The sequence below is a fragment of the Lineus longissimus genome, chromosome 3 (assembly GCF_910592395.1).
Source record: "Lineus longissimus chromosome 3, tnLinLong1.2, whole genome shotgun sequence".
Lineage (NCBI taxonomy): Eukaryota > Metazoa > Nemertea > Pilidiophora > Heteronemertea > Lineidae > Lineus > Lineus longissimus.
This window is the reverse complement of record NC_088310.1, coordinates 1,073,405-1,099,267: the sequence shown is the minus strand read 5'-3', so window position 1 is coordinate 1,099,267 and position 25,863 is coordinate 1,073,405. Positions and strand designations below refer to the sequence as shown.

The 25,863-nt window shown below is 41.0% G+C and overlaps 5 protein-coding genes across 5 annotated transcripts; 3 read left to right on the top strand and 2 right to left on the bottom strand.

Moving 5' to 3' along the window:
• Window positions 1-384: 384 nt before the first annotated feature.
• Window positions 385-3,273, bottom strand: LOC135484916 (solute carrier family 25 member 48-like). Its single transcript, XM_064766618.1, has 4 exons — window positions 2,549-3,273; window positions 2,165-2,289; window positions 1,603-1,840; window positions 385-1,344 (listed from the first exon to the last, which is right to left on the bottom strand). Exons 1-4 carry the CDS (start codon window positions 2,601-2,603, stop codon window positions 812-814), a joined length of 951 nt encoding a protein of 316 aa, XP_064622688.1. The 5' UTR covers window positions 2,604-3,273; the 3' UTR covers window positions 385-811.
• Window positions 3,274-5,523: 2,250 nt separating this feature from the next.
• Window positions 5,524-11,543, top strand: LOC135484744 (tRNA (adenine(58)-N(1))-methyltransferase non-catalytic subunit TRM6-like). Its single transcript, XM_064766413.1, has 13 exons — window positions 5,524-5,675; window positions 6,610-6,737; window positions 7,080-7,186; window positions 7,512-7,603; window positions 7,989-8,072; window positions 8,234-8,358; window positions 8,587-8,632; window positions 8,858-8,978; window positions 9,217-9,480; window positions 9,963-10,039; window positions 10,310-10,412; window positions 10,626-10,712; window positions 11,047-11,543. The coding sequence occupies exons 1-13, from the start codon at window positions 5,593-5,595 to the stop codon at window positions 11,131-11,133; spliced, it is 1,404 nt and encodes a 467-aa protein (XP_064622483.1). The 5' UTR covers window positions 5,524-5,592; the 3' UTR covers window positions 11,134-11,543.
• Window positions 11,544-14,811: 3,268 nt separating this feature from the next.
• On the top strand, window positions 14,812-16,112 carry LOC135485398 (uncharacterized). Its single transcript, XM_064767385.1, has 2 exons — window positions 14,812-15,065; window positions 15,596-16,112. Exons 1-2 carry the CDS (start codon window positions 14,822-14,824, stop codon window positions 15,652-15,654), a joined length of 303 nt encoding a protein of 100 aa, XP_064623455.1. The 5' UTR covers window positions 14,812-14,821; the 3' UTR covers window positions 15,655-16,112.
• Window positions 16,113-16,187: 75 nt separating this feature from the next.
• LOC135485397 (uncharacterized) lies at window positions 16,188-21,823 on the bottom strand. Its single transcript, XM_064767384.1, has 9 exons — window positions 20,889-21,823; window positions 20,449-20,622; window positions 20,126-20,184; window positions 19,790-19,920; window positions 19,373-19,458; window positions 18,983-19,043; window positions 16,983-18,733; window positions 16,632-16,736; window positions 16,188-16,457 (listed from the first exon to the last, which is right to left on the bottom strand). Exons 1-9 carry the CDS (start codon window positions 21,424-21,426, stop codon window positions 16,234-16,236), a joined length of 3,129 nt encoding a protein of 1,042 aa, XP_064623454.1. The 5' UTR covers window positions 21,427-21,823; the 3' UTR covers window positions 16,188-16,233.
• Window positions 21,824-22,520: 697 nt separating this feature from the next.
• On the top strand, window positions 22,521-25,863 carry LOC135484951 (CDAN1-interacting nuclease 1-like). Its single transcript, XM_064766660.1, has 10 exons — window positions 22,521-22,763; window positions 22,973-23,018; window positions 23,189-23,311; window positions 23,615-23,693; window positions 24,043-24,122; window positions 24,258-24,307; window positions 24,521-24,588; window positions 24,855-24,920; window positions 25,119-25,224; window positions 25,383-25,863. Exons 1-10 carry the CDS (start codon window positions 22,672-22,674, stop codon window positions 25,519-25,521), a joined length of 849 nt encoding a protein of 282 aa, XP_064622730.1. The 5' UTR covers window positions 22,521-22,671; the 3' UTR covers window positions 25,522-25,863.

Sequence of the window (25,863 nt, the reverse complement as noted above, 5' to 3'; positions counted from 1 at the left end):
TTCACTTCATGCTCTTATATAAATGGAAACCGTATTGCAAGTGCAGTTAATGTGCATTGATGCAGAGAAGGGACCTCCTGTCTTACATATCACAGCTGTTCTAGAAATAGAGGCAGTCATCCGGTGAAGATAGCACACTTTCACTCCTGGTGAGATCTCATCTCGTCTAAGCTGCATGTGGGACAGTCCCATTGGTCTGCAGTTCCCTTTCAATGTCACCGTGACCTGATAGCCAGCAAACAAGGGACAACATCACTACACTAAGACAGAAGGCAACGGCACAGGAGTCGGATGCTTCAGGAGGCAACTTTTATCAACGGCTATGACAATTTATTGAAACTTACAAATTATTATAAAACTAGTAACATTTTATTTCAACAAAATACATGTAACAGTCTCCAACATTAAAAATGATCTGAAGCAAAGCACACTTCCCAAGACAATAATATGCCTGTTTCAGACCTTCAGTTAACAATAATTTGGCACCTTATTATAGAATGATACTACAGTACTTTCAGTGCCAATGACTAAGACACAGATAGATGCTGAGTTGTCATCACCGACCAAGAAATGCATTCAAATCTAAATAAAGAACACTGGCTAGAGTAAATGACTGTCCCCGTGACCCAGAAGTACTAAATACACAAATCACCCATTTCCAATTCCACGAACTGAAGGATTGACAGTAGATGTGTCAATATATACCTAAATTGTGAGCATATCAAATTTCACGCCTTATACATGTACCACCACCATGCAGAAGTCATGCACCGATTTCATGTTTACACTATTGAAACTGCTTCACATAAGACTAGTTATGTTCTCTTTCGCTGGGATACAAGACCTCTGGATGACTGACACTAGTTGCACTCAAACTATTGAGATAGTGTAAAGTCTTTTTATACACAGCCAGGATAGCAGCATTACAGGGAAATGCTCTTATAGCACAAACCAGGAGCCCACTATAAAAAGTTCTGATACCACCGCTTTTATATGTTTTGACAGCACAGTCCACAATCCCTTTATATTTTACCCCAAGACTGTCTGATTGGAGCCGCGTTTTGATCACATCTATAGGCATAATTGTAGTCCACATTGTCACTCCTGAAAGTCCTCCAGCTATACTGCCAGCTATTATTCCATTAGCGTGTAAGGGTGTATACTTTCCTAGCATTTCATCATAGAATACAAACACTGGAAGGTATACCATGCTAGCAGGGACCTCCCTCGTTGCCTGGATGCCAACACCTTTGTAGAGTCCTCGCAGACCACGCTGTTTAAAGATTGAGGCCATGCAATGAATTGGTCCACTGTAATACTTGGTTGTGTGGTGACTGGCAAGGTCTGCAAAGATTAGAAATTATTGAACACTGAGGGATAGATATTGCAATGTTCGAACATTCAAAATGGAGTTTCAGATTAAGTAGCTCAAAATTGGAATTGACAGATTTGCCTTATGTCAGAGACTCGTTTGCTGTGTTGAATTAGCCAAGACAGAAGGAAAAGGGATTCCTTAATGAAATATTACATCAAATTTTTGTCAGAGAACCTTCAACAAAGGCATTTTGTCCAGAGGGCCTTTAGTCCTCAAACCATACTCACGTTTGTTCCCAACTTGAGCTTGAAGCGTACACTTGATGACCTCTATCGGACATGATGGGATCAGTGTTGACAACCCGCCACACAATGAAGCCATCATGATATCCAAGTAAGTCGATTCAGTCTGACCTTTCCATTCCCTTATTTTCTTCAGAGCCTGCCCATAGACTCCAAAATAGAGCGAGTTGAAAAATGCATAGGAGCACAAGGGCATGGTTAAACCACGGAAGAATCCAGTGAACTGAAAATAAACCAGCAAAATCATGTAGTTATAAAAGCACAGTACCTCCTAGGCATACAAGAATCTGCTCGATATGAACTTGGAGCTGGAGACCAGACTCCCTGCTCCTTAATAAAGAAAAGAGAGAAATACTGGCATAATGACACCACCCAGAACTCCCGCGCTCGATGGCAGACCACTCAAGGACTGCCGACTTCGTCATTATTACTTTGTTACCAGTAATGGACTGACTGTCAAAGCTTCCATCACAAGATCCTTCATAACCTCTGCAACCATTTTCACCTCCTGCCCTTACTTCATGTACTTACATCAATCGCAACTTACCATCCCATCTGTTTTGATTTTCTTGAACATATCAATAATTCGTATTCTCTCCGCTCCGTCTGCTGCCGTTTGCAGCTGAACCTTGGTGGTATCTAGAGGGAAGCCAACGACCAGGCCAACCACCCCTGAAACGACAGACGACAATGATGTACAACAGTATAATGTAGTGTGTTGACTTTCTCTGAGCAATTTAATACATGCATTACGCCATTACTAGGCTAGCCTGATGTGACTGGAATAAGGAGCCTGAATGACTTTAGTGTGAATTCAATGTCAATGTCAATCACTCAATGATCATCAAACAATCAATTCAATGCTCTATTATTGTCATAGTGGCATTAGTGGTGTCATGAAATGGGATATAATGATTAAAGAAATGTATACCTCCACATGCTCCTGCAAGCCAATCATTTAGGTTATTTGTCCCAGCCTCCTTCATGTTGCCAATTACTGTAGGCCTACATCGAGTTCCCCTGGAAAATAAATGTATTAGCTACAGCCTCGATCCGCCACGCTACGCTGTACATCATGCCACTGATGTATGTACGAGGAATTCCGGAAACCCCTCGGTCTAAAAATAATTTGATGTCACAAGGCTAGCCAACCAATCAGGCCATTGTTTCGGCAACCAATCATTTTCGCAGTAGCCACCATTCTCCAAGCGTCGTCAATGGTAATCATCGTTGCCAAGCCGTTCTCACCCGACCTACTGTCTCATTCTCCAAGCGTCGTCAATGGTAATCGTGGTGTCTCACCGCTTGAAGGGCTAGGGATTTGGGTCATATTCCATTGGTTTGCTGCTCTAAAGGTTCTGCGACTCTTTACACTGGGCTAGGAAATTCTTCCAGGCCTAACTCTGGTCCCCGAAGTTGCTGTAAGGCTTCTTGTAGGGGGATTTCTGCTAAATAATGTTAGACCCTTCCAATGTCTTCTGTTGCCATCTGTTGGTGTTATTGCCCCCGTAGCCTCCGCCCATATGAGCGTTGTCTCGAAGCTGAGCTATGTCAATACATTTGAGGGTCAAGAATGGAAGAGACGTTTCGTTAGCCTGTTCTGGATATACGATCATCAGATCATATGCATCAGGTGGATCTGAGTCGTATTTGGTTACACAATGGCACTGATTATTCTCGCTTTCACACCTCATGGGCCGAGGGGTCAGTCACCTCTGAAATCATGAGACAGATCAAGTTAATGGTCAAATTCAGGAACACATGTAAAGATAAAGATTTCCTTCCAATAACTTTTCAGCAAGACTTGCCTTTCACTTGGACAGTGGCAACGTGAATTAAGACTATAGAGACCTGCCACTTAAGTTTTCCTGGCAATATGGTCAATCAGAATAGCACCAAGTAGCATACTAATGCCGTCTTAATAATACCTTTAAAGGCACTATGGCAAACTTCCATCTCCAATCACATCAAATTATGTTGGATCAAACACCCGCAAAGGGTCTCCTAATTATCATGATCATATATATTATCAAATAATAACACATCGCCTTCTTTTCGGCGAAACCGAGACTGAATTATTCACATTGTGTTCAACTACGTTCATTTCGCAGTCAATTCATTAGTTACCAACGTATGCCTTAGAGGGGGCAAAATGGTACTGTTTAGACAAGAAGCCTCTCCAACACCCTCAAAGAATATTGGATAGAACGTCACTTTACTGGGTCCCAGTAATAAATATTGCCATAAAGACATATGATATTGTTCTGGGACTTCTGTAAGATTAGTTCTCTCCGCCAAACCCAAGACTGAAGGATTGAAATCTTGTGCTTTTTGGAAGTGAGGTCGCCACCTCCCAGTGGTCCAGCGGGCCAACACCCTGATGTCCAACCAATAGGAATCGAGGTGGCTGATCACATGTTATCCAATTAGTCTGCCTTTATTAGCGTGGCCCTCCGGCCGAATCCTCAGAGACGACCTCCAACCTGAACCTGTAACAACCTGAACCTGTAACAACCTGTAACAGACGTACAACAAAGTTCTGAAAGAGATACACCTGACTTCTTGTCCTTTCACTTGATCCTGCCCTCACAAGAGCTAGTTCCCTAGGAGCCATAGCAGAAGGAAGGGACTCCGCAACACTGCCATTTTGATCATGTGCTTTATTCGAGAAAACCTGAAAGATAATGAACAAGTTGTTGAGGCAATTGCCGTCGAAACCCTGACCGTGGTCGTTGTTTTATCGATCATCCACTCTCTCAACAAACAACTAATGGATGCACATTCAGAGGAAATATCGTCTATCGCCAGTAAACTACAAAACATGTATACACCATGAAACAACCACATGTCTCCAGTGACCTGATCTTACTATTCCTGCTTCTGCTGGAAAACATATATCTTCAACCAACGACAGGGTGTGCCAGACAAGACCATCGAAGTGTGCCCACTTGTCACGCCTGTATTGATTCTACATGCCCATTTCCCGTATAGTCTAAATATTACATTGTCTCTCCTGTCCCTTATATTCTTTGTATTGTCCTCATTGACAGCGTTCATGCCCCATCCACACAATGGTAACTAGAGTCACTTGTTGCATAAATTAATCTATGGCCCATCAATATATACTATTACAATTTTGTTAAATCTATCACAAATCTTGGCGCTCAATCCCGCTGCTTGAGAAAGTCTAATTCTTCAAGGTAGTTGTCATCCTGACAATCTCAGATCATTTCACTCGATACATATTACTTCCTCATGAAACATGCGTTACGAGGAATCATGTTGTAGGCCATGTTTGCAAGAGGATGGGTAGTTGTCGGGGTGCGAATTTTTTTCCCTGAACCTTTCAGGCAGTACAGTGTACATTAGTACAGGGACTTTCAGCCAATCAGATTTCGACAAATACATGACGTCAGACGTCTTAGAAATATTAGAGCAGTTGGTAGAGCGCTCGTCAGAAATGGCAGAATACGGTGTTCGATCCAAAGGTCGCGAGTTCGAATCCGGTTGTGGACAACATTTTTCTTTATCTTTTTTACTACATATTTTACTTTATAATGCGTTTCTTTTCCCTTGTTACATGTATTTCGATTTTAGATATTTGAGTTATGCTGCCTGCAACATAGGCCTAGCCTACACTTACAGAAGAAAGGACAATAACAATAGCCCATCTCCAAGATCCAAGGGATAGTCCTTCAGATATCAAATTGAGTATGAATATACAATGAAACTTGTCTCATGTGAATGGTCTTCCTCCAGTATGAATAATATGTTTCTCTGCAATGAGACTTGTCTTTCGATACTGCCTCATGTGTATGGATTCTTCGATTTGGAGCGAAATGACTGGGGGCGAAAAGGTCAGGGAGCGAAAGAACCGGATACCAGGTCAAGGCCTTTTAAATGTACACAAACCCATGTGCATTTTCTACATATGACTGTTTTGCGCTGACAAAAAGCCTTCTAAATTTGGCAGTTATGATTGATCTCATCAAAGAAGGGGATCAAGTGATAGTTAAAAAAGATGAAAATCTCAGGGTCTTCACTGTTCGAGAAAAAAGGTTCGGAAATTAGCTTTTTCTCTTATCAATAAAATGTTGTTAGCGCAAACCTCATTGAATTACTGTCGTTTCGCTACATTGCCAGTTCGCTACAAGTCGTTTCGCTACATGTGGCGGTCGTTTCGCTACATGGTAGGTCGTTTCGCTACATGGGTGGAGTCGTTTCGCTACATGATGGGTATGGTCGTTTCGCTACATGGAGGACGTTTCGCTACATGGGTGGAGTCGTTTCGCTACATGGGTGGAGACGAGCAAGCCAACGCGAAGGCCTTGCAAAGGCCTCCAAATCTGCGTTGGAGTGCGTTTGAATGACCCCTGTCAATCAATAATAAGTACGTATACACGGATAGACGATTGAGCGAGCCAACGCGAAGGCCTTGCAAAGGCCTCCAAATCTGCGTTGAAGTGCGGTGGGGCCGGGCGTTTTTCGTAGGGGCGGGCGGGGACGATCACCAACTCTTTTTTTTATGTGGCCTAACCCAGGCCAGGACGACAAGAACCCCTTGCGCGCCATCAAACCGTATAAGTTTTTTTACCGGCAAACTGTGCTATAATAAATTTGTAGTCACCACCGGGAATTATAGTAGGGTAAAATAGACTCCACCCATGTAGCGAAACGTCCTCCATGTAGCGAAACGACCATACCCATCATGTAGCGAAACGACTCCACCCATGTAGCGAAACGACCTACCATGTAGCGAAACGACCGCCACATGTAGCGAAACGACTTGCAGCGAACTGGCAATGTAGCGAAACAGCCTGATACCACCTCATTGCATCAAAGTCAAAGAGATGCTGTCTGGCTCTTCTTCAAGTTCTTGTTACAGTTACACCAGTCACCAGAGCCTCTGCCGAGGAGGAAACGTGATATGACTTCATATGTCGTATGGTACACTGTTGATTTCTAGTATCATGACACCTTTATTTCCTTCAGGCAAGTCTTTATGGAGAAAGTCAAGTTCACATTCACTGGCGCTATTGGTCATCCATATGGGTCCATGTTTGAAGTAAAAGATTTCCAGTTGGTGAAAGTCGAGCCCGAGACGTCGGCTGCAGATAAGGGTGAGTAACGGCGTGGGCTAAGGAGAAGTTGGGAATGGTTCAGTGTCCCAATCTTTCGCATAGCAATGGCGTCTTTATCGGAAACAAAAGTTGTTTTTTTTCAATTTCAAAGGACAAAATTTGGCACAGCCTATATAATAAAGGTCAAGGAGGACTACTCGTTCAAGAGCTCTTGATGAACATTTTTTCAAGTTTAGATTGCACAGGTTGTGTTAGTTTAACATTAAATTTCATTTACAGAGCAAGTTTGATTTGTTTGTCTAGCATCACAACAGTGTCGCTAAAAAGCTGTTCATATGTACACTTGTAAACATTGATTGACAGGTTTGTGTTGTGTTGCAGAAAGTGGAGAGACAGCTGATAATCGTGACCTTAAAGATGCGAGCAGCAACCAGAAACTCAGTAGAGATGATATCGAAGAGATGAAAGGGCAGGGAGTGGAGGGAGGGGTAAGATAACGTATCAGACTTAAGTAAGCAACAAAAAGGTATTTTTCGTTGAACCTAGGTAGCATTGTATTCAAATCATGAATGTAGGGGCTGCTACAAGCTGACACATTAACTTTGATCTTGCATGTGGAAAGTAACTCAATCTGGAATTACTGGTCTGTCTGGCAAAGATCCAGGGGTGGCACCACCATTACATGTATAGAAGAGCATTCTCTGTAAAACAACATCCTCCCCGTCCCTTCTCAACCTCCTGGATCAGACCAACTCTGATATTAGATAATTGTAGTTATTATTTGTATCATGAGAAAAAAAATCTTCTTTTCAGAAAATCATTGAGAAATTGGTTGAACACAGTAATACATTTGAAAATAAGACAGAATTTTCAAAAGCAAAATATCTGAAGAAGAAGAAAAAGAAGTAAGTATTCTGTATTAAGTGACAAGTTCTTATTAAACTAAGTTGAGTAGAACTTGTCTGTTGAAATGAACGACTATGGAACTGACTATCAGTGTGCTTTCAAATTTATCTGGTTTGTACCAAAGGGTCCTCCTTGCAGAGGTATTTACCAAGGGAGGTCCAACTTGATATTCATTGTATCCTTAGATGAGTTGTCTTGTCTGAAATTGTCAACCCTTCATTCTGCTCGAAAACGGCTAGTGAATGACAGGTTTGAACGTCGCAGCCTACCTACTCAAGAAAGAGAGCCAAAATACCCAAACAGTCTTCAGAACACCTTCCTAAATACGCCATTGTACGAATTCTGTATGTTGCTGATTAGTGCAGTTTTGTCTTCCTATTTCAGATTTATGAAACTATTCACCATCGTAAAACCAACAACTCGACTGCTCTGTGAACTCCACTACACCAAGGGCAGAAATAGAATTCTGTAAGTGGCCAAGTGATACGTTTAATTTGTTTGTGTCTTTATGCAAGTAGCTCTCAAACATCTCACTGTTTACAGTACCAATCCATAGATGTGTTCATGCATAGACAAAGGAAAAATATGTGGTATTTTATTTGTTACAAGGTGACTTTTTTCTCTTACAGAGGGCTAAGAATGGATAGCGTCTCACAGATTTTAGCATATGCTAATGTGCGATCTGGGTGCAATCTCATCCTGCATGAGAACTGTGCTGGATTATTACTTGGTGCTATATTGAAGAGACTAGGAGGTAAATATTCATCAATGTTTGTTCCATCTATACCCGCTTACCCCAGCCCCCAACTCAGCAAATTGAAGAAGAGGGGCCAGTGTTTGTACTTTATCTATAACCCCCCCCCCCCTCCCCCTCTATATTGGGGAGTGCCAACTAAATCAACAAAGCAGTCTTATCACATCTTTAACTCAACATTACACTATTCATCACATCATGTAATGGGCTTATCACATCTGTTTTCAGATGAAGGCACGCTCCTGGACTTTTACATTGGTTCAGCTCCAGTAAGGTAAATATGACTTGATAATATCTGTATTTATGGAACCAAACCAATCTAGAGTGATCCCGGTCTATCTAGATCAGTATGCCGAACAAGCAAATGTGTTCTGGTGTGTTTGAAAAAGTGGACCCACTTGGAGCACTTTAACTGATCTTGATCAATCCATGAATAAGGGAGGTACAAAGGATGCTGTTGTGAATATCTATCATCTTATTTTTGATTATCGTGTTTCAGACCCGAGGCTCCCGAGTTCAGCAAGGAATACTACAACAAACATGTATATAGTTTACCGTTGGATAAGATCAAAAGCCTAGTCGATAGATTAGAAGGAAGATCTGAGGATGCAAAGGAAGAGGTCAGTGGGCAAAGTATTTTTGGTTGCAATAGGGAAACACAGTTATTAATCTGTTGTGAAGTAGACAGTCTGTTGTAGCCTTGCTGAACTACAGTTCTTGACTGGTCTTTGAGTAGTTTTTTCTTCCTCTTGGTTACAATGTACAGTGTGAATTAAAACTTGCACTTCTGTATGCTTGGCCAAGTGCCTTATATCTTCAATCTAAACAGATACCCATTCACTTTGTCTCAATCTAAAGGATGACGATTCTAGTAAACAGGTGAATGATGCAGAGATGAAGGCAATAACAGCAGATGGTTCCACAACGACACTGGATGGTGCCACAGAAAAGGAGGAGATCACTGGTGCTGATACGATATCTTCAGCTGTTGAGGTTAAAGCTGAGGAAGAGATGACAGAATCACAGTCGGTAGCTGTTGGTGATGGCAAAAGTGGCACACAGCAGACGTCACAGCCAGAAGAAAAGAAAGGGAAAAGGAGAAAGGAACAAGACAAAGCAGACGTGAGTTTCTGTGTTCTGTACCATTGTTTGTACACACCTCTGTTGATTCACAGTACAAGGAGAAAAACTGGGTTTTGGTAGCTTTTATCCATTTCCGAGAGACACTCTTTGAAATGGGAGTCAACAGCATAAAATAATGGTTATTTCCTCATGTTTTGTTATTTTGCCAATGGCATCAGTGGTATAAGCCTGATTTGATCTGCAGGAGCAGATAATGATAGGCTAATATAATCACGGTATGCCCTTCATGGTGGCAGGGAAATGACAGCCTGCTACAAGCTATGGTACTGGAAGTCATGAGACATATGCGTGTTAGAATCCCTGCCATCCCCCCCTCAGTCAGAGACCGCATAGGAGCTATGTATTTCAATTTTCTTGGAGAAAGGGGTCAAAAGTGGGGTGTAAATAAAGATAGACTCATGAACTGTATGTACCCTAGACATGGAAGCTGGAATGATCAGGTGTCTCCCTCTATGTTGCAGTATGAAGAGAGAAGAGCGTTCAAACAGAAGAGGATAATAGAAGCAACTGAATTAGCTGTGAAAGGAAACTTTGATGGGTAGGTCAATACTGGAGTACTAGGTGTGATGAGGATACCTTGGCTGAGCCAGCAGTGCTGCTCTAAAGATACAATGGAGAGTTACCTGCAAATCTGCTTCATTAAGTCTCATCATTGCATCAAGTGCTTTTGAATTATCCTCAACACTAGTCGTGTTGGGTGACTAACTATCTATCTCTGCCCTAAAGTGACATTATTCCATTGCAACAGTTTATCTTGAGTTTGGTTGTTTATGCACTGTGTGATGTTTTTTATTCTTTTTATTTCTAGGTTAATTGTGGCCTCCAAATTCCACCCGAAGCCTATAGTCATGAATCTGATGAAGTTCGTTGCTCCCTCAAGGCCCATTGTAGTCTATAGTCAGTACCAAGAGGTAAGCTGTCTTGAACAGCCAATATTACATTCAATAAGATTTCCTATTCTTCGCGATGCCAAGGAGCAGGGATAATGGTTTGACTTCACCACAATGTGACCTCGTGTGAACGGAAATAATGAAAAACAAAATTGACTACTCAGAAAAGTTTACCATCTTCTAGTCGCGACACTTTTGATAAAATGGACATGAACCATACCGCTTTTCTTCCAGCCTTTAATCGACCTTTACAAGAAACTGAGGGAGCAAGGAAATGTGGTGAATTTGACGATATCAGAAACATGGTTTCGAGAATATCAGGTTAGTCTCAACCCGCATTCAGCCTGTGGTTGAATGGTGTCCTACTTCAAGCTTGTTGTGATTGTGACATCATCCGCAAGAGGCTCATTATGAGGCTTCAAAACCTTCAGTCAGCAACCTTCGTGTTCAGACGTTCGCCAGGTCAGACCAAGCTCCATCATCTCCTCTTCTCCCGTGGTGCCTTCCTTGAGTACTACCATTCTAAAATGCTGAGTGCAAGCCATAAAGAGTTCACGTTTTGGTCCCAAGACAGTTACGTAGACTACCATTTTGTTTTACATGTAAATATCATACCTCCTGGTGATATGTGAAACATTTACTTTTGCTGTTGCAGGTTCTACCAATGAGGTCACATCCCCAGATCAATATGAGTGGATCAGGAGGATTTCTATTGACTGGCATCAAAGTTCTTGTGGAGTGACGAAATTCTTTGCCCGTTCCAAAAATCAACATTGTTTTCTAGGCTTACCTTAATTGTTGCTTGTTTGATGTAATGCAACTCTCAACTTTTGAAGTGGGTCGGAAATAGTACTACTTTGATAGATTTCAATGAAATCTGTAAAAAAGAGCCATGATTCTGATAAAAACGTCTTGGTCAGCATCATTTAAGGCTTTTGGGAAGGTTGTGGCAAAGCAATATATTTCCAAGACCAACCTAAAGACAGCGATTTGAGAGGATTGTATGGGTGTTAGAAGTGATGCAGACTGTGTTGTAGCAAGTGTAACCTCTGTTGGTGCTGTTCATCATGTTCTGTACCAATCATTTTGGTACTTGCCGGTTCCACACTGTAAACATCTGTGACCAAATAAATATCTAAAGGCAGCTGTGAATTTATTTATCTTGTTTTTATCTTTTGATATGCTGGTTAAGTTGAAGGTGTTCCACACTTCGCTAGTGTGACAACTGCTAATAGACAGACAGCTGACTGAAGACACACTTGGAAGGATGCAAACTTTTCTTGAACCTGTCGACAGGCCAACCTTCGACAGCTGGTTCAACTGAACATTGCCCATCCTTACGAAACTGTCAACGACGGCAATACTCTATTGTTCAAACCTGATCCCCCGATCTGACGACCTCGGGATTAGTCTCCTGGACATTTCAGAATTGGCATGATGTCCGTAGTTCATTGCTCCGGTGAGAAACCGCCATCAGTCTGAACAAGTTGGCAAGATTCTCCTTCGATGTCGCTTGGGTATCACGAACTCTGGAATGGTTGTTGGTGTGAGCACTGGTGAAAATGTCTTCTTCTTTCCATCTGTTTTGTCACCACTGATTGTCATTTGGTAAAAAATCCAGTCTCGGACAGCAGTGTACTTGTCCAAACAGTGACTTTGCCTTTGACCCTTGGGGCATAATCTGCTGAAAGACAAAGACAGAATAAGCTTGAGTTAAGGAAACACATATGTGACCCGTTCCAGCAAAACCAGTTGCATATCGCTCAGAGCTTGGCAGGTTGAGACGGACTGTTTGTTCATTTCACTATTGTCTGCCGTTTGTGAAATCTGACAACATCAATTTCATCTACTATCTTCTGGTGTCATCTAGGCTCATCTTATGTGCGACATGCGACTGGTTTTGCTGGAGCGGGTCACATATGTAGTAAATGCATTTCACAGCCCACAAAGAATAATTTGCATGGTGGGGAAAGTGTTGCTTCAAATATATTGGAGAACAAAAGACAGTATATCATGCATACCTTGACTGCTCCATGTATCCTTTCCCAGTGTTTGTTGAAACCAAAAGCTCTTCAAGATTGTCAGGAGGATTGCGTAGACATCTTCTGAAGGCCTGAATTCCAAATGATGTGTGGGAAATCGTCTCAAAATATGTACATTGCATCGCCCATCCGTGATGTCACATAAAATGTTGTTAATGACCAACCAGCATGTTCTAGTCTCGAGATCATTCTATTTCCTACTTAATAAAGCAGAGTGTGATAGGTGTGACAGGACCCACACAAGGGAACACAGCTTTACCCCCCCCCCCAATCATCTAAAATGACACCCCTTTCTAGGGGATAGACTCCTATGCAGTCCATTCTGTCATCCTGATCGTCTTTCCTCAAGCAACAGGTCAAGGCTGGTCCATTGCATCAGGAGTGTACTAGGGGATTGCCATTCAAATTTGGACTATCTTCCTTGAAGACTTCCTGGAAGCAGTTACCCTTTTAACACATTTAATTCACCTCATTTTCATTACTTCAAATTCAGAGGCGGACCGCCATACATTTCATCCTTTCAGTAATTTGACCTGGGCGGCCAATTTTGATGCTAGTTGCATCATTGAGAACAAAAACAATGTTTCCTTCAAACAGTTATTATTATAGACAAAGAGTACAAAAACATGATTCAGCGCCCACAAAGATAATTCATCACACTGAGCTCGGCCCCTCAAATTGTCCTCCTCCGATGCCTCCTCTGTGTTCAATGCAACACGTCTTCGCTACTGACACTCTCTCTTCTCCTCACCTGGCCACAAGTCATGGGTCCTTATGCCTTTTTGGCATTGTCTTGAACTGATAAATGCTGTGTGTCCTTGATCCCCCATGCCCGGTAGTCCAGCTCCCTGAGTGGTGAATTGTTCATATATTCTCCTACTTGGTAGTACCCTGCAATCAAGAAAATGAAATCATTATGGACGTTTCCCTTGGCTAGAATTTTTGACAAAACAATCCACATAACCCCTCAGGCTCTTATGACACCTGTGGTTTGAAATTATCTGTTCCATACAATTTAACGCCTGTAATCTGGACACTTCGGATTTTCCAGTCCAAAGGAAGGGACAGAGGGGGTTGTACTGTTCAGATTACGATACAGAAAGCATTCAATTATGGTCTGAATTTCTCTCCTTCAGACAACTCAAACCCAAAGATCAACTTGAACTGATGTCACAAACTCACCCTCCAAAGTTTTTGGCCAGTCTTTGTGCATTTTCAACCTGAAATCTGATGATGTAAACCATTAACAATCTTGTCATCAGAGCACAAATACAGCTCAATGAAATGTCAACTACCGGTGGTAGAATAGGAATAACTTGGAACACCTCCAGAGGTTGGTCACTGGGATGTCTGCCAACAAGTGAAATATATATAACACTTCCACCTCTGACGGCAGAATATCATTAGCATGTAACACTTCAGCAGGTGCAGGAGCGACAAGGTGTAATACCTAGTAACCGTATCACATGCATTTTGGAAAATAATCAGATGTATTTTGAGTGATAGAATCCAATAAGTCAATAAACCATTCAAGTTGCCAACTCACTGTTTGGTAAGATTGATCTAGCGTAAACACTATATTGTCATGTTACTCTTGGTAACACTACTTCTGTCACTTGTTATTGATGTGGGGTTAACAATACGTTTCAATATGAGTTAGACTGCATGATACAAAAAATATCCCGATTTCCTTGCCTCATTTATGCAATCATTAAAGCTTCCCATTACCTCTCTCAGTGTTCATTCTTCTCCAGACATAGTAACACCCTCCAATGGCAAGCAGCTCTATCACTATCACACCCCGGGCCAGCCGCCCCCACGTCTTGAATCCACCTGCTTTTGGAAACTTCTTCATGGTTCACATATCACAGCTGTCATGGGAAGAATATCAAAATCCTGAAACGAGAGATCACTCACAATCACTCACTTTGACTTTTAGTCGCATGGCAATGGGACATGATGGACCGGCAAATGGTAGTCTGGCTGAAACTGAAGAGAGTTTTACCAGCGACCAATTATTAGCCTTAGGATGCCTGCTGATTACAGATATAGGTACCAGTTTAGCCTATAATCTCTTTAACCCTTTCAATAATATCATAATGGGCTCTCAGAACATCAACCAGCTGTGTATAAGTGTACATTTAGCACACAAATAGTGGGTACATATAAAATACTAACCACAAAGAAACGAAATGACATGACAATCGCCGCATTATTTTCAGTTTCAAGTTGATTTTTGGAGCTTTGATATCTTTGAAGGTATTTGAGATATGTTTTCTTGCTGCATGGGTACAATATTTACTTTGAGAAGAAGTATTTATCATGAAGTACAATTCGGTATGGCACGCACTTTTTTTGCTCCTGGGCCAGATTTTAGATAAAACCAACATGGCAGCCTCCATGAAAATCACATTTTGCCCAAAATCTGGGGATAAAAAGGAGTTTTCTTACCCTGCTGGAGTTGATAACAACCCCGATTTGAAGACTATGATATCCTCTCTACGTAAACTACAAGAAAATGCAAATAAACTGCTGACAGAGATAGTAGAAAAGGAAAGAAATGGACAAAACCTTGGAAATCGGAATACTGTCGTGACGATGCCAGATATGGATGAGGAAATGGAAGATGAGGGTAAGTTCCCTACCACCGGTGTACCATTATAAAGATTCTGAAAAATGGTCAAGAATTGCCGAAACAATCAATTGCCTTCTTTCTAGGTTGTCAACGGATAAGACGCAAGACAACACTCGCCGGATACGGCCACCATGATACGCCTATGGCCATACCACCCTGTCTTGATTCTTTGCTAGCCAAGGGTTGGGAAAATAAACCATCTTTGCTATAGGTCTTCACAGTCAAAGATGTCAGTCAATGCCAAGATGTCAGACAATTGCCCGAGAGGCATTGTCTGGCATCTTTGGTTTGGTTTCCAGCCTTGCACAAGTAGAGATCATGGAAATAAGAGCATCATAATGAGACTCACAAATTCTCAGATGTTTCTGAGTGGCCAAGCCATCCTGCAATCCATAAAGTAAATAAATATTCAGTGCTCTTTTTACTTTTCTAAACACAAGGTGACAAGTCTGTAAATTGTATTGTATGTTCATCTTTATTTTTCCAAATACTTTGACCAGTACTAAATCCAGGAATCCCTTTTTCAGATGAAAGTGATGAAGATGAACCCATCCAAGAACCAAACCCAAAGAAAGCCAAAACATGAAATTCACAACAAAGATTTTGCCAGTGTTCCAAGAACTCTATTGACACTACTCTCGTGAAGATATTGTCTGGTTGAAAAGGAAATGTGGCAATGGAAACACGATTCACTCGGCCAAAGACACTCACTGAAACTAACAATTCTAATCATGTGATGTGACAAGTTTCTTAAGATTCCCAAGCTGATTCCTTGATTGGGTTGCAGATATGCTATCTGACAACATCACAGACTCCGAAGACTGCTTGGATGTGATGTACCTCTGTTGATACCGTCTGGACCTATCACAAATGTAAATGGAGAACGCCAAGACATTTTCTCTTTCGTAACAAAATTCTTTCGAGTGGATGTCAAGACAAAAGCGCCTAGTATTGTAATTCAATACATCACGGTAGTTTAAGACATTGTAAATGTTTGCAGATTACCGGTTTATATTTGATTAAATAACGTTCTGGAAATATTCATTGATTAGTTTTGTCACTATGATCATACATCTGGACTGAAATTTAGTCACAGCCTTTTAGCAGTTAGCTTTGCAATGCAATGTTAAGTCAATGAAAATCAGACAACCAAATATCCTATAGGTCAACTTTTCCTTGTCCTCCTTGTTTGTGATAGTCCTCCAACATTACAACTCCTCGCAGCTTGAGCTTTCTGAGAAGCCTGTAACTGCGCCCCACGTCTCTTTATTGCTTCCTGCCGTTTCTTTTCAATTCGTCTTTTCAGTGCCTCCTGTTTCTTTTTCTCGATCTGCTCTGCCGAGCATTGATTCTGACTCCAAGGCTGACTGGACGATTGACTTGCTTGGTCTGGAAAGAGAATTGAAACTACAGTGGAACCTCCCATAGTGGAGACCTAATTCTATCTCTGAATCTGGGACACCTTTCTATTGTGGACAGCATTGGTCAGTCACAGGGGAGGCCCAAATAGAGGAGTTATGCTTTGAATCACTGAAAGATTGAGAATTGTGGACATTTACTTACTTTCAACATTTTCTAACATGGCTAGAACCTCTGGCTCAAACAGATCATCATCATCGTCATCATCGTTGCCTAAACCAAAGACTACCGCATTCTTATCTTGAGATGCTGGAAGTGGAAGAGGAAATAACCTTCAGATACAACACAGAACAGATGAAGAGGACTAAATGATGAAACTAGCTCATCATATATCCTGTCCACAAGTTCATGTATCTTATACGGTAACTATGAGAAACTTATCACTGCAAAAGTCACTCCACCAACAAATCTTGAAGTACCAGAGTATTATGTTTCAGAACTTATACTTGAATGAATGTCCTGGAGAGAAGAACAACATTTTATGTCTCGAATTACCTTTATCGTTTGATACTGGCTTTTCCTGTAATTTTTCCGGCCCGACCATGCATGCAGGGTGTGATATTTTAGCTTGACTCCTTGTCACAGCATTAACTCCTGTGCTGAGATTGGTTGATTTGAAGTTGAATTTCTGTGCCTTGATAAATTTACTCTGAACTTGTGGTGTAGGTGGAATCCCAAGGTCAGAGTCTTCAAGTATCAACGTTGACGCCTCTCTCGTGTTAGTTTCAAATTCGTTCCCTATTTGGAAACACTTCCTTGTACTGGGCTGGGAAGGAGCCGAGCTCCTCATGGACCTAGTTGCTGCAGACATGGTGTTTGATACAACAGCCTTGCATGCCATAGTCTCTCGCTGAGAACTAACAGGTCTCATCACTGAATTAGAACTTGAAGTGTTCACTGAACCACGGACATTAGGCTTATTCCCAAAAGAAGGAGTACTGCGCTGTGAATCAACCGATTTTGCAGTTTTTGTCTTATTTTTACTCTGCGCGACTTTCAATGCATCAGCTTGAATCTGCTCTACCGAACTGCTAGAACTTCCACTATTACACACCTGACTGTCCAAGACGTCGTCGGGTTCAGCAAGTTGAATCAACAAGTCCTCGGAAAGACTTAAATCATCAAAATATGCAGCATCAATTGAATTAGAACTCAAAGTAGCAGCAGGTGTTTTGCTCACAATAGCTGCTGGTTTGTTAGACTTAGCAAAAGATTGTCCTATTGCTTGAGAAGAATTTGTCATTGGAGCTGGTATTGTCGAGGATCTAGACGGAGGAAGTTTAGCACCAAAGTTTGTCATGTTCTGGCTAACTGCACCAGAAACAGTGGCATTTGGCATGGTTTGAGCTCTAATTGGAAATGTATAACCCGTGGGTTTTTTCACGTCAGTTAGAGTCTGTGCACGGGACACAACACCTGGAGGTTTTTTAGCCCAGTTTGAATTTGAAGACGTTACACATGAAGCTGCTGCTGGTTTAGCCCCCTTATTGTTGTGGAATGATGGCTGCTTAGACTGTTCACCGTACTGACCACTTGGTTTACTTAAGATTGTAGTTTCACCCACGTAGGTCTCCTTGGATTTTGAACTATTGTTTGGAAACGAAACACAAGACGATGAACTGATCGGAAGTCGGTTTGCAACACAAGTGGAACAAACAGCAGTGGCTAACGAAGTCTTAATTTGAGGCACCAATGTTGCAGATTTACTCACACCGGGTTTAGTAAATAACTTTTGCCGGAGTTGTGGAGCACCGGACACACTCACAGACTGTTCTTCACAATCCTTTGAAGAAAGACAACTGGTAACAACTTTACCCAACACTTTTGGAGTTTTAAATGACTTTGTCTTGTCATCAAATAACTCCATCTGCGTTGCTTTTTCCATGAATGACTCATCACCAAATAGGTCATCTAATGTATCGTCGCCACAGAACTCGTCAACAAGGTCAGTTTTTGTCTTCACAGCACCTTTTTCAACAATGTCTTTCCCAAGTTCTCCAGATTTAATGTCCTTGAGAAGGCTCATGTCATGCATTATCTCCCGATCAACTTCAGTATACGGTCTCAAATCACCACATTTAGCACTCGGGGTGACACCACCAAACAACAGACTTGGCTCCAACTGCGTGGCAATTTTAGATGAGGCAGCTTCATCATTTCCAAACAAGTCATCTTCAGCATCTAAGGAATCCAGTTCTTCATGAACCGCTTCATTGAGATCAAACTCAGGCACCAACTTAGGGGATCTGAAATAACGTACAATAAAGACACTGAAATATATGACTTTCAAATCAGCTTGGTTTTTAAACTTGTACCAGCAGGCAAAGAGACACTGTAACCAGTTTCTCTTGATGGCATTAGCAAAAAATAGCATTTATGTGACAACTGGAAATGCGGCGTGAAGGTTCACACTTTGGATTGATAGAGATTGTTAGAAAGTCTGCACCTGCAATCTTGATGTGCTCTCCTGGTACCAAACAAATTCATATAGTTACCTTCCTTCCTCTTCCTTGAGATCAACATTTTTGTAATCCTCATCATGATCCTTTTCAACATCTGGAAAAAACAATAGATGCACAATAAAGTTTATCTATCAGTTGAATTTGACATGATACACAATATCAATCGTGGTATGAATAATCCCTCAACACAGAATCTGGAGGACAGTGTGTTTACATCTTACACGTATTCATAACCATAGTTTAACCAGGTCTGACCTTCAATGCCCCTATGAAATCCACAGAAAATCAATCACATGGGTTCCCTCCTCACTAAATAATCGAGAAACGAACCTCTTCCAGAAACGGGTAACATTCTACATTATGGCAATACCCACACATCTCATAGGGTAAACGGACAAGAGACAACCATTATATCAAGTTTACCTGCTTGGTCTTGAATGTACTCTGCCAACTTTTGCATAAATTCTAAAGACTGGGCATTCTTTGGGACGTCCTTCTTCCTAGAATTTCTGTATAGTAAGAATTTCATCTTAGACCAGATTCATTTGTTTCATATCATTATGCTTTTCCGTCAGAATCTGATATTGTGAGATGTGACAGAAAATAAGTGATCTTGAATGATTTCAATAGTAACATATCTATCACAAAGCTTCAAGTTGCTGACAAGGTTTAATTGCAGTTCTGACTTCGGCCATGTTGACAATAGTTTGGAATTGTCTCCATTACACCTAAACATTGCTGTTTCCAAAGTGACGTGATGCATTTAGGAAGTGCTAATAACATTAGAGGTTTTATCACCACAGTCTGTCTTATTCAATTATTCCGAGATAGACAACTGACCTTCTTGCCATCCTGGTGGTTATTTCCCTTGTTTCTGTAATGCGAGCAAGATTGGTTTCCCTGTCATTTGGAAGACACAGCATGCTGAATATGGGAGCAGGAGGCGGGGTGCCAAAGTGCTCTGGACTGGCCTGGAAATAGATATACTGAAATTATCAAAACCATTGTCAAATAACTAATATAGGCCTCCTACCACAACAATTATGGAGATATTGAAGGAGTGGTGAAAGAGATTCTTGTCTTTGCACCAGTGCCTAAAACAGGCTGTTTTGAGACAAAGTATTTTGATACACTGATCAAAAAATGTTATTGATAACTTGGCGTTGGCAGACATACCTGTTTCTCAACTTGTTTGAGCATTGCTATCAAATCACTTCCATCTTGGTCACTTCCCACTGAAAAATAGGAGACAGTAGTCCATAAATCAGATGTACATGTACATATGACTAATCATATGATGTTAAGACTCAGAGCACAGTTGGAGCTTACATTTTTAGTTGGAATGGGCCTTCATAATTTGAAGAAAATCCAGCTTTTAAAAGTTCATCAACAACACCGACAACAATGGTTCCCCAATACCTGAGCCACTGCTTTACTAAATTAGATCTAAAGAGTCAATTGTTCCAGTTCCACAGTCCAATTTTAGTTTTATTACTTACTTTGATACATTTTCGCATCCCTGATAGCATTGGGCGACCGGCAGTCCCACTTGACGTCTACCTGAGATTCTGCTTGAGAGCTCAGGAGGTCATCAAGCAGCAGAGTCCTCAATGGTGTGTTGACCGGCTGATTGAATCTGGCAGAAGGCCTTGGTGAAATTCCATCTGAACTGCCTGGAAAAAAGTATTGTTACATGAGAATCATCTTGTTATTTTCTATGCTATCATTATAAAATTGTACTCAATTTGGATGTAGCTGTTATATCAAATGTCTGTGGATTAAAGCTATCAAATCATATCAAACATGTTCAGTTGAACTATACCGAATATTATCAGGAAATCGAGATCTTTCGGGGACATCAGTACATTAGTTATCCCCTAGATCATCTTGGTACATGGTAAATGATTGAGTGACCAATTGATTCCCTAACTAAACTAACCATTAGATGTGGATGTGGTTAGAGGTGACGGAGTCTTTTTTTTGTAAATTTCACTCTTCCTCCAGTCTACAACTCTTTGCCGATATTCTGGTGACATTACTTCAGGCTTGGTTCGGATGACAGTTGAACTTGGAGAATCGACATTCTTCAGCGACGAAGGCTCTTTGATTTCAACCACGTCATCATCATCGGAATCATCTAGAATGATGGAACACCCCTTCCGTTTACGCTTCACAGCACCACCAAAATGACCAAGAGAAAGAGGCGATTGGGCAGACTTGTCGAGGCCAAGTTTGCGTGGCTTCACCTTCACACTCTCAGCAGACTTTTCTGCTTTACTAGCAAGGCGAGTACGACTACGAAGAGAAGTTGAATCTGCCATGATAAAGCCATCCAAAGGTCTCTGGTTCTGATGTAGATGAGGAGTTTCAGCTCCAGCTGATGTGTTGACAGAATGTGCCAATGGTAGTTGATAAAGTATGGAATTAGTGAAACCTTGGAAACACTGATAAACCTTGGAATATTCAATGTAAACCATGGAATCACTGTGCAAATAGCGCGGGAAATCGGGTGCGTTCCTTCCACGATTTATACCCTCCAAACTGACAGTCTCGTCCCAGCTGACTTTATTGATAGCAATTTGCCAGTTAGTTCAGAAGCCAACATTTTTAATGTGGAGGATGACGTCATCAATTGGCAATGCGCTGTGGTCGTTAAAATATTTTATTTCTCTTCAATGGAAGCAAAAATTAGTTTTTATGATTGTTTTGTATTCCATAGACGATAAAGTATTATGCTCGGTACTAGATGCACGAGATCATAGGACAAACACACACGTGAATAAAAAAACCGCTTAGAACTGGTGACGTCACAAAGATCTCTGCATCCCTCGATGCGTACTGGAAGATGGAAGAAATCGCTCACGGCGAAGGAAATTTTCATCCGCAAACTTCGGTAATAAACATACATGACTAGGCTTCTTTTATTCATCGTTTGTTATAAAATATCAGTCAATCATAGACAATTAGGCCTAGACATAGTCGTCAACCTTATCCATGCATAATGCATGACAGGCCCCCAATTTTCTCTGTATCACCCTGTATGAACAGACCGATCCGTAGTTCAAATAGGCCCCGCGTGGTGGTGGCGTATTTATAAGCGGAGCGCTATTGGTTCATATTATGGGTGTGTGGTGGGCGTGTCTTCCCATATTTGGGAGATCAGTACTGTACACTGGAGGCGAGGTACAACTGGGTTGTTCTAAAATACAGACTATTGAATCGGATATGCGACAGATTTCTAAATTACCATAAAATTCCGATCTGATCATGTAAGAATAAGCTCCAAATGTTGATTCGTAACCACGTTAGGTTCGAATGGCATTATTTCATGTTTTTATGCATTTTTAGGACTGATTCCAAGGTTTATCACTGGTTCCAAGGTTTCACTGATTCCAAGCTTTATCAACTACCTGTGCCAATGCCAATGTGAATGTTTGTTTACTTTTGCTCGTGTTTCTACTACATTTATACTTAACAGGGCTTTCAGCCGACCCTGCAGGGCGACGTTTTCTCATTCTCTATCATCTGATTTCTAATTTTGGTATGAGACGGGTCAAGAAACGTTTGCAGATGCCATAGAAGAATCAAAATCTAGGGAAAATTGGAAAATATGGAAAAATCGCCATTTTCGAAGTTGCCTCCATTTCAAAACGAGGCTCCCGAATAAATTCTGATTTGCAAGCAAACGTTCCACTCGTGAGACGAAATTACAGGATGAAAATATGAAAATCGGCGCTTATAACGAAATACTGGACTTCGTGCAGAGCATGAAGGGCCGTATTCGTGTAGCCAATGTTATAAATGAGTTTCCAGGGTAATTATAGTTGATAAGCTTGAGAACCCAGTTGTCGGATGACAGTCGACACTGAAATTGTATTGATCTATTTTCAGACACTAGTGTCTCAAAATTTTTTCATTCTTAAACTGTTTACATATAATCAAGGTGCAGAACATTATTTTGAAATCAAGTTCCCGTCATATTTACATCTGCTTGTGGAATAAATTAGTGCTTTCTTTTTCCAGTATTTCAAAGTACACCATTGGAAGCATAGTCTCTCAAGAATACCAGGTATTATTCATGCTGTTAGTGTTGACTGTCAGTTTTGAGTGCAGTCTTGAATGATTTTAGTCCAATTTCCATTTTCACTCCACTGACACTCCCTGGATTAACCCTTTACCATTAAAGTTAATTCAAACATTGCATTATAAAGTAAGCATTTTGGACCGTTTTTCTTCCAGAAAAAGATGAAGAAAGTCAGTTATAAACACCATGATGTGGATTTTGTTGAGAATCGGTACCATATCTATTGGACGAGAATAAACCGTGGAGAAGATCAAGTGCTGGTTTCATTGGCTAATGAGGCAAGAACAGTCTATCAGAGGGGGTGGGGACATTTTATTCTTATGGTAGATTTGAATTGTTGAGTATATTCTTTCTCGACATGAGGCCCCACCAGACATTGTTCAGTGAAACACTAGATTTCTGCATCAGGAGTTTCTGCTGGGGAGTGCCCTTTAATGGCAGGCTTTGAACATTTTGAAACTAATTTCCCTCTTAAGTGCAAGTAGCAACTGGTTACGAGAAACGGAAGGAATCTTGAACTTGATGAGAAAGATTAGTTTGACACCAAAAGGTTATGTTTCAATGTCTTCCATTTATTTCAGGTTGAAATTTCCCCCTCACTGCTTGCTAGAACCATTGTTGAGAAACATGTTTCCGTTACTGAGTATGATGGCAAGAATGGTAAGGAAACATTCCTTTTCTAATGCCATTCCAGTAAAACTTTTACCAGATGTAGCACATTCCAAATCTCCTGTCACCAGTCCAGGCGAGGATTTCTACTGCCACGCCATATTTTAGTGAGGCACTTCAGCAGTGTCACCTTAGCACTTCAGCTCGAATGCTGCAATCTGAGCATGGATGCAGGAATGAATGCTCCTTGACGACTTTTGACTTTGCCCAAATCATTGACAGATCCACAAAGTGAAGGTCTAGGACTAGTTATTAGATTACGACTAACGTTTTGATTACCACTTCTAAAAAATTTGTGTTATTGGGTTTTCTGATATTAATTTTTCTCCTATCTTTGCAGTTCCAAAGCCAGTTTTGGCACAGATGATGAAAGACACATCTCTAATCAAGGACCCAGTGCTAGCACGGGAAGTAGACATAGTAAGTTAAGTGCCAAGCAAACAAGTGACAACGGAGTCATGACTAAATGACTATTGGGGCTGAATGCTGCTGCCAGTTGTTTATTGGACAATGACAAGATTTAGATGCTATTTGACTTGACTCCTTTCCTTTCAGTGCATTCTTGATGATGATTTCTATGGACCCATCGTTGACAGCATACGACAGTATCCTTTTCAACCGAACTGCATAATCATTTTCTGAGGAACTTTCTTCTAGTATGTGGTCCACACCTTACATACTTGGTAGATTCGTTCTTACAATGTTAACAGTATTGTTATTGGAAGATCGAAGAGATTTGAAATAGTCTGAGAGTATAATTAAGAGACATGATATTTAACAAAAAACTATTTCCATAAAGTCCTTGACCTTTAAACTAGTTCAATTGGACATGAATATGAATTCCTTCTGAAGAAAAAGGTGGACGAGAAAGGTCTTTCATATTTAGGTAAGATCAGCAGTGAATTCCTTCATTGATGGCATTGTCTTGCCAAAAGAAAAGACAAGTAAATACTTTTTGATTCGTTTGTCTTCAGGGAAAGTGTAAGGGACATGCAACTGGTCATGTTCTCCTAGCCCCAGTGTCTACTGAAAGATTCTCTCAATCCGATTTTTGCAATCAAAATATAACACCATTACCCAGTGTGGACAGCTGAGGAAAACCAAACGTCACGTCCCAAGGTGTTAAACTTCTCATAATTTTCTAAATTCCAGATGAAGATCAAATGCGTGCGAGGGGCTATGACAAGACTCCTGATGTAAAACTTGAGGTTCCTATTTGTAAGTAAAAGAATCCATGAGATTTTCTTCCACTGTGTACTTTTATGTCTTCTTCTACATCTACAATGATGACAGCAAATCTGTCACTCGTCAAATGATTCTGAAGCATGACAATCACTGAATGCCTTTTCAGGATCTTCACGCAGAATTGGTACACATGAAATACAGGGTACGCTAAATTTGTGACAATCATTTCAGCTATTGATGGCCATGTGGTGAACTGGATCGAGAGTAAAGCATCCTTTGGAGATGAAGTCAGTCATCGAGGTTACCTGAAGGATCAGTTCTGGAGTTACTGGAATAGGTAAACATCTATCCATGATATTCATTTGTGGTAATCATCATTTTGCCGTCTTCTGCCCAGGAGACAGATTGTTCTACTCTAGTCTCTGTGCATGAGATTGTTCCTTCTTTACTTGGCCCTCTTCTTGCATCACTTCAGTCTACGATTCTCATTTCCAGGTTTGGACCAGGATTAGTCATCTACTGGTTTGGCTTCATTGATGAGCTGGATACGAATCGAGACAAAGGAATACTTCTAAAAGATCACTTTCCTGAGGATATCGTTAAAATGAACCCACTTTGTCTTAGCAATAGATGAACAAGGATATCATCTTCAAATGTGTTAAATAATGCGAGGTGCTCTATCATGAGAACAGACCAGGATATATGTGTATACCATTCTGCAATTTTTTACTGACAATCATTCTAACCTACAGAACTAATCAGTAGTGTGTTTGGCTCCATTGGTTTCACATTGTGTAAGCGACTGGAACAGGACTCGTTGCTCTGAATTTACCACTGGTGCCTCTGATGGTTTCTGCATGAAATTGGTCGTCTCTGCAGATGAACAAGATTTACAATCAGTTGTGATATCAATTTATTCCAATGTTGTTGAAATGCAATTTGTACTCCAGATGCAATTTGTACTCCAGATGTGCTT

Coding starts and splice junctions, on each gene's coding strand:
- LOC135484916 (XM_064766618.1), bottom strand. CDS start 2,603: ATGAAGGAGGCTGGGACAAATAACCTAAATGATTGGCTTGCAGGAGCA. Junction 1,841..2,164: donor AAATCAAAACAGATGGGATG/GTAAGTTGCGAT, acceptor GTTTATTTTCAG/TTCACTGGATTCTTCCGTGG. Junction 1,345..1,602: donor AGCTCAAGTTGGGAACAAAC/GTGAGTATGGTT, acceptor TAATCTTTGCAG/ACCTTGCCAGTCACCACACA.
- LOC135484744 (XM_064766413.1), top strand. CDS start 5,593: ATGATTGATCTCATCAAAGAAGGGGATCAAGTGATAGTTAAAAAAGAT. Junction 5,676..6,609: donor TTCACTGTTCGAGAAAAAAG/GTTCGGAAATTA, acceptor TATTTCCTTCAG/GCAAGTCTTTATGGAGAAAG. Junction 8,979..9,216: donor CTGAGGATGCAAAGGAAGAG/GTCAGTGGGCAA, acceptor CTCAATCTAAAG/GATGACGATTCTAGTAAACA.
- LOC135485398 (XM_064767385.1), top strand. CDS start 14,822: ATGGCAGCCTCCATGAAAATCACATTTTGCCCAAAATCTGGGGATAAA. Junction 15,066..15,595: donor TGAGGAAATGGAAGATGAGG/GTAAGTTCCCTA, acceptor TCCCTTTTTCAG/ATGAAAGTGATGAAGATGAA.
- LOC135485397 (XM_064767384.1), bottom strand. CDS start 21,426: ATGGTTTACATTGAATATTCCAAGGTTTATCAGTGTTTCCAAGGTTTC. Junction 20,623..20,888: donor AACCACATCCACATCTAATG/GTTAGTTTAGTT, acceptor ACTTTTTTCCAG/GCAGTTCAGATGGAATTTCA. Junction 16,458..16,631: donor CATGTTAGAAAATGTTGAAA/GTAAGTAAATGT, acceptor TTCTCTTTCCAG/ACCAAGCAAGTCAATCGTCC.
- LOC135484951 (XM_064766660.1), top strand. CDS start 22,672: ATGAAAATCGGCGCTTATAACGAAATACTGGACTTCGTGCAGAGCATG. Junction 23,019..23,188: donor TAGTCTCTCAAGAATACCAG/GTATTATTCATG, acceptor TTTTTCTTCCAG/AAAAAGATGAAGAAAGTCAG. Junction 23,312..23,614: donor TGGTTTCATTGGCTAATGAG/GCAAGAACAGTC, acceptor CATTTATTTCAG/GTTGAAATTTCCCCCTCACT.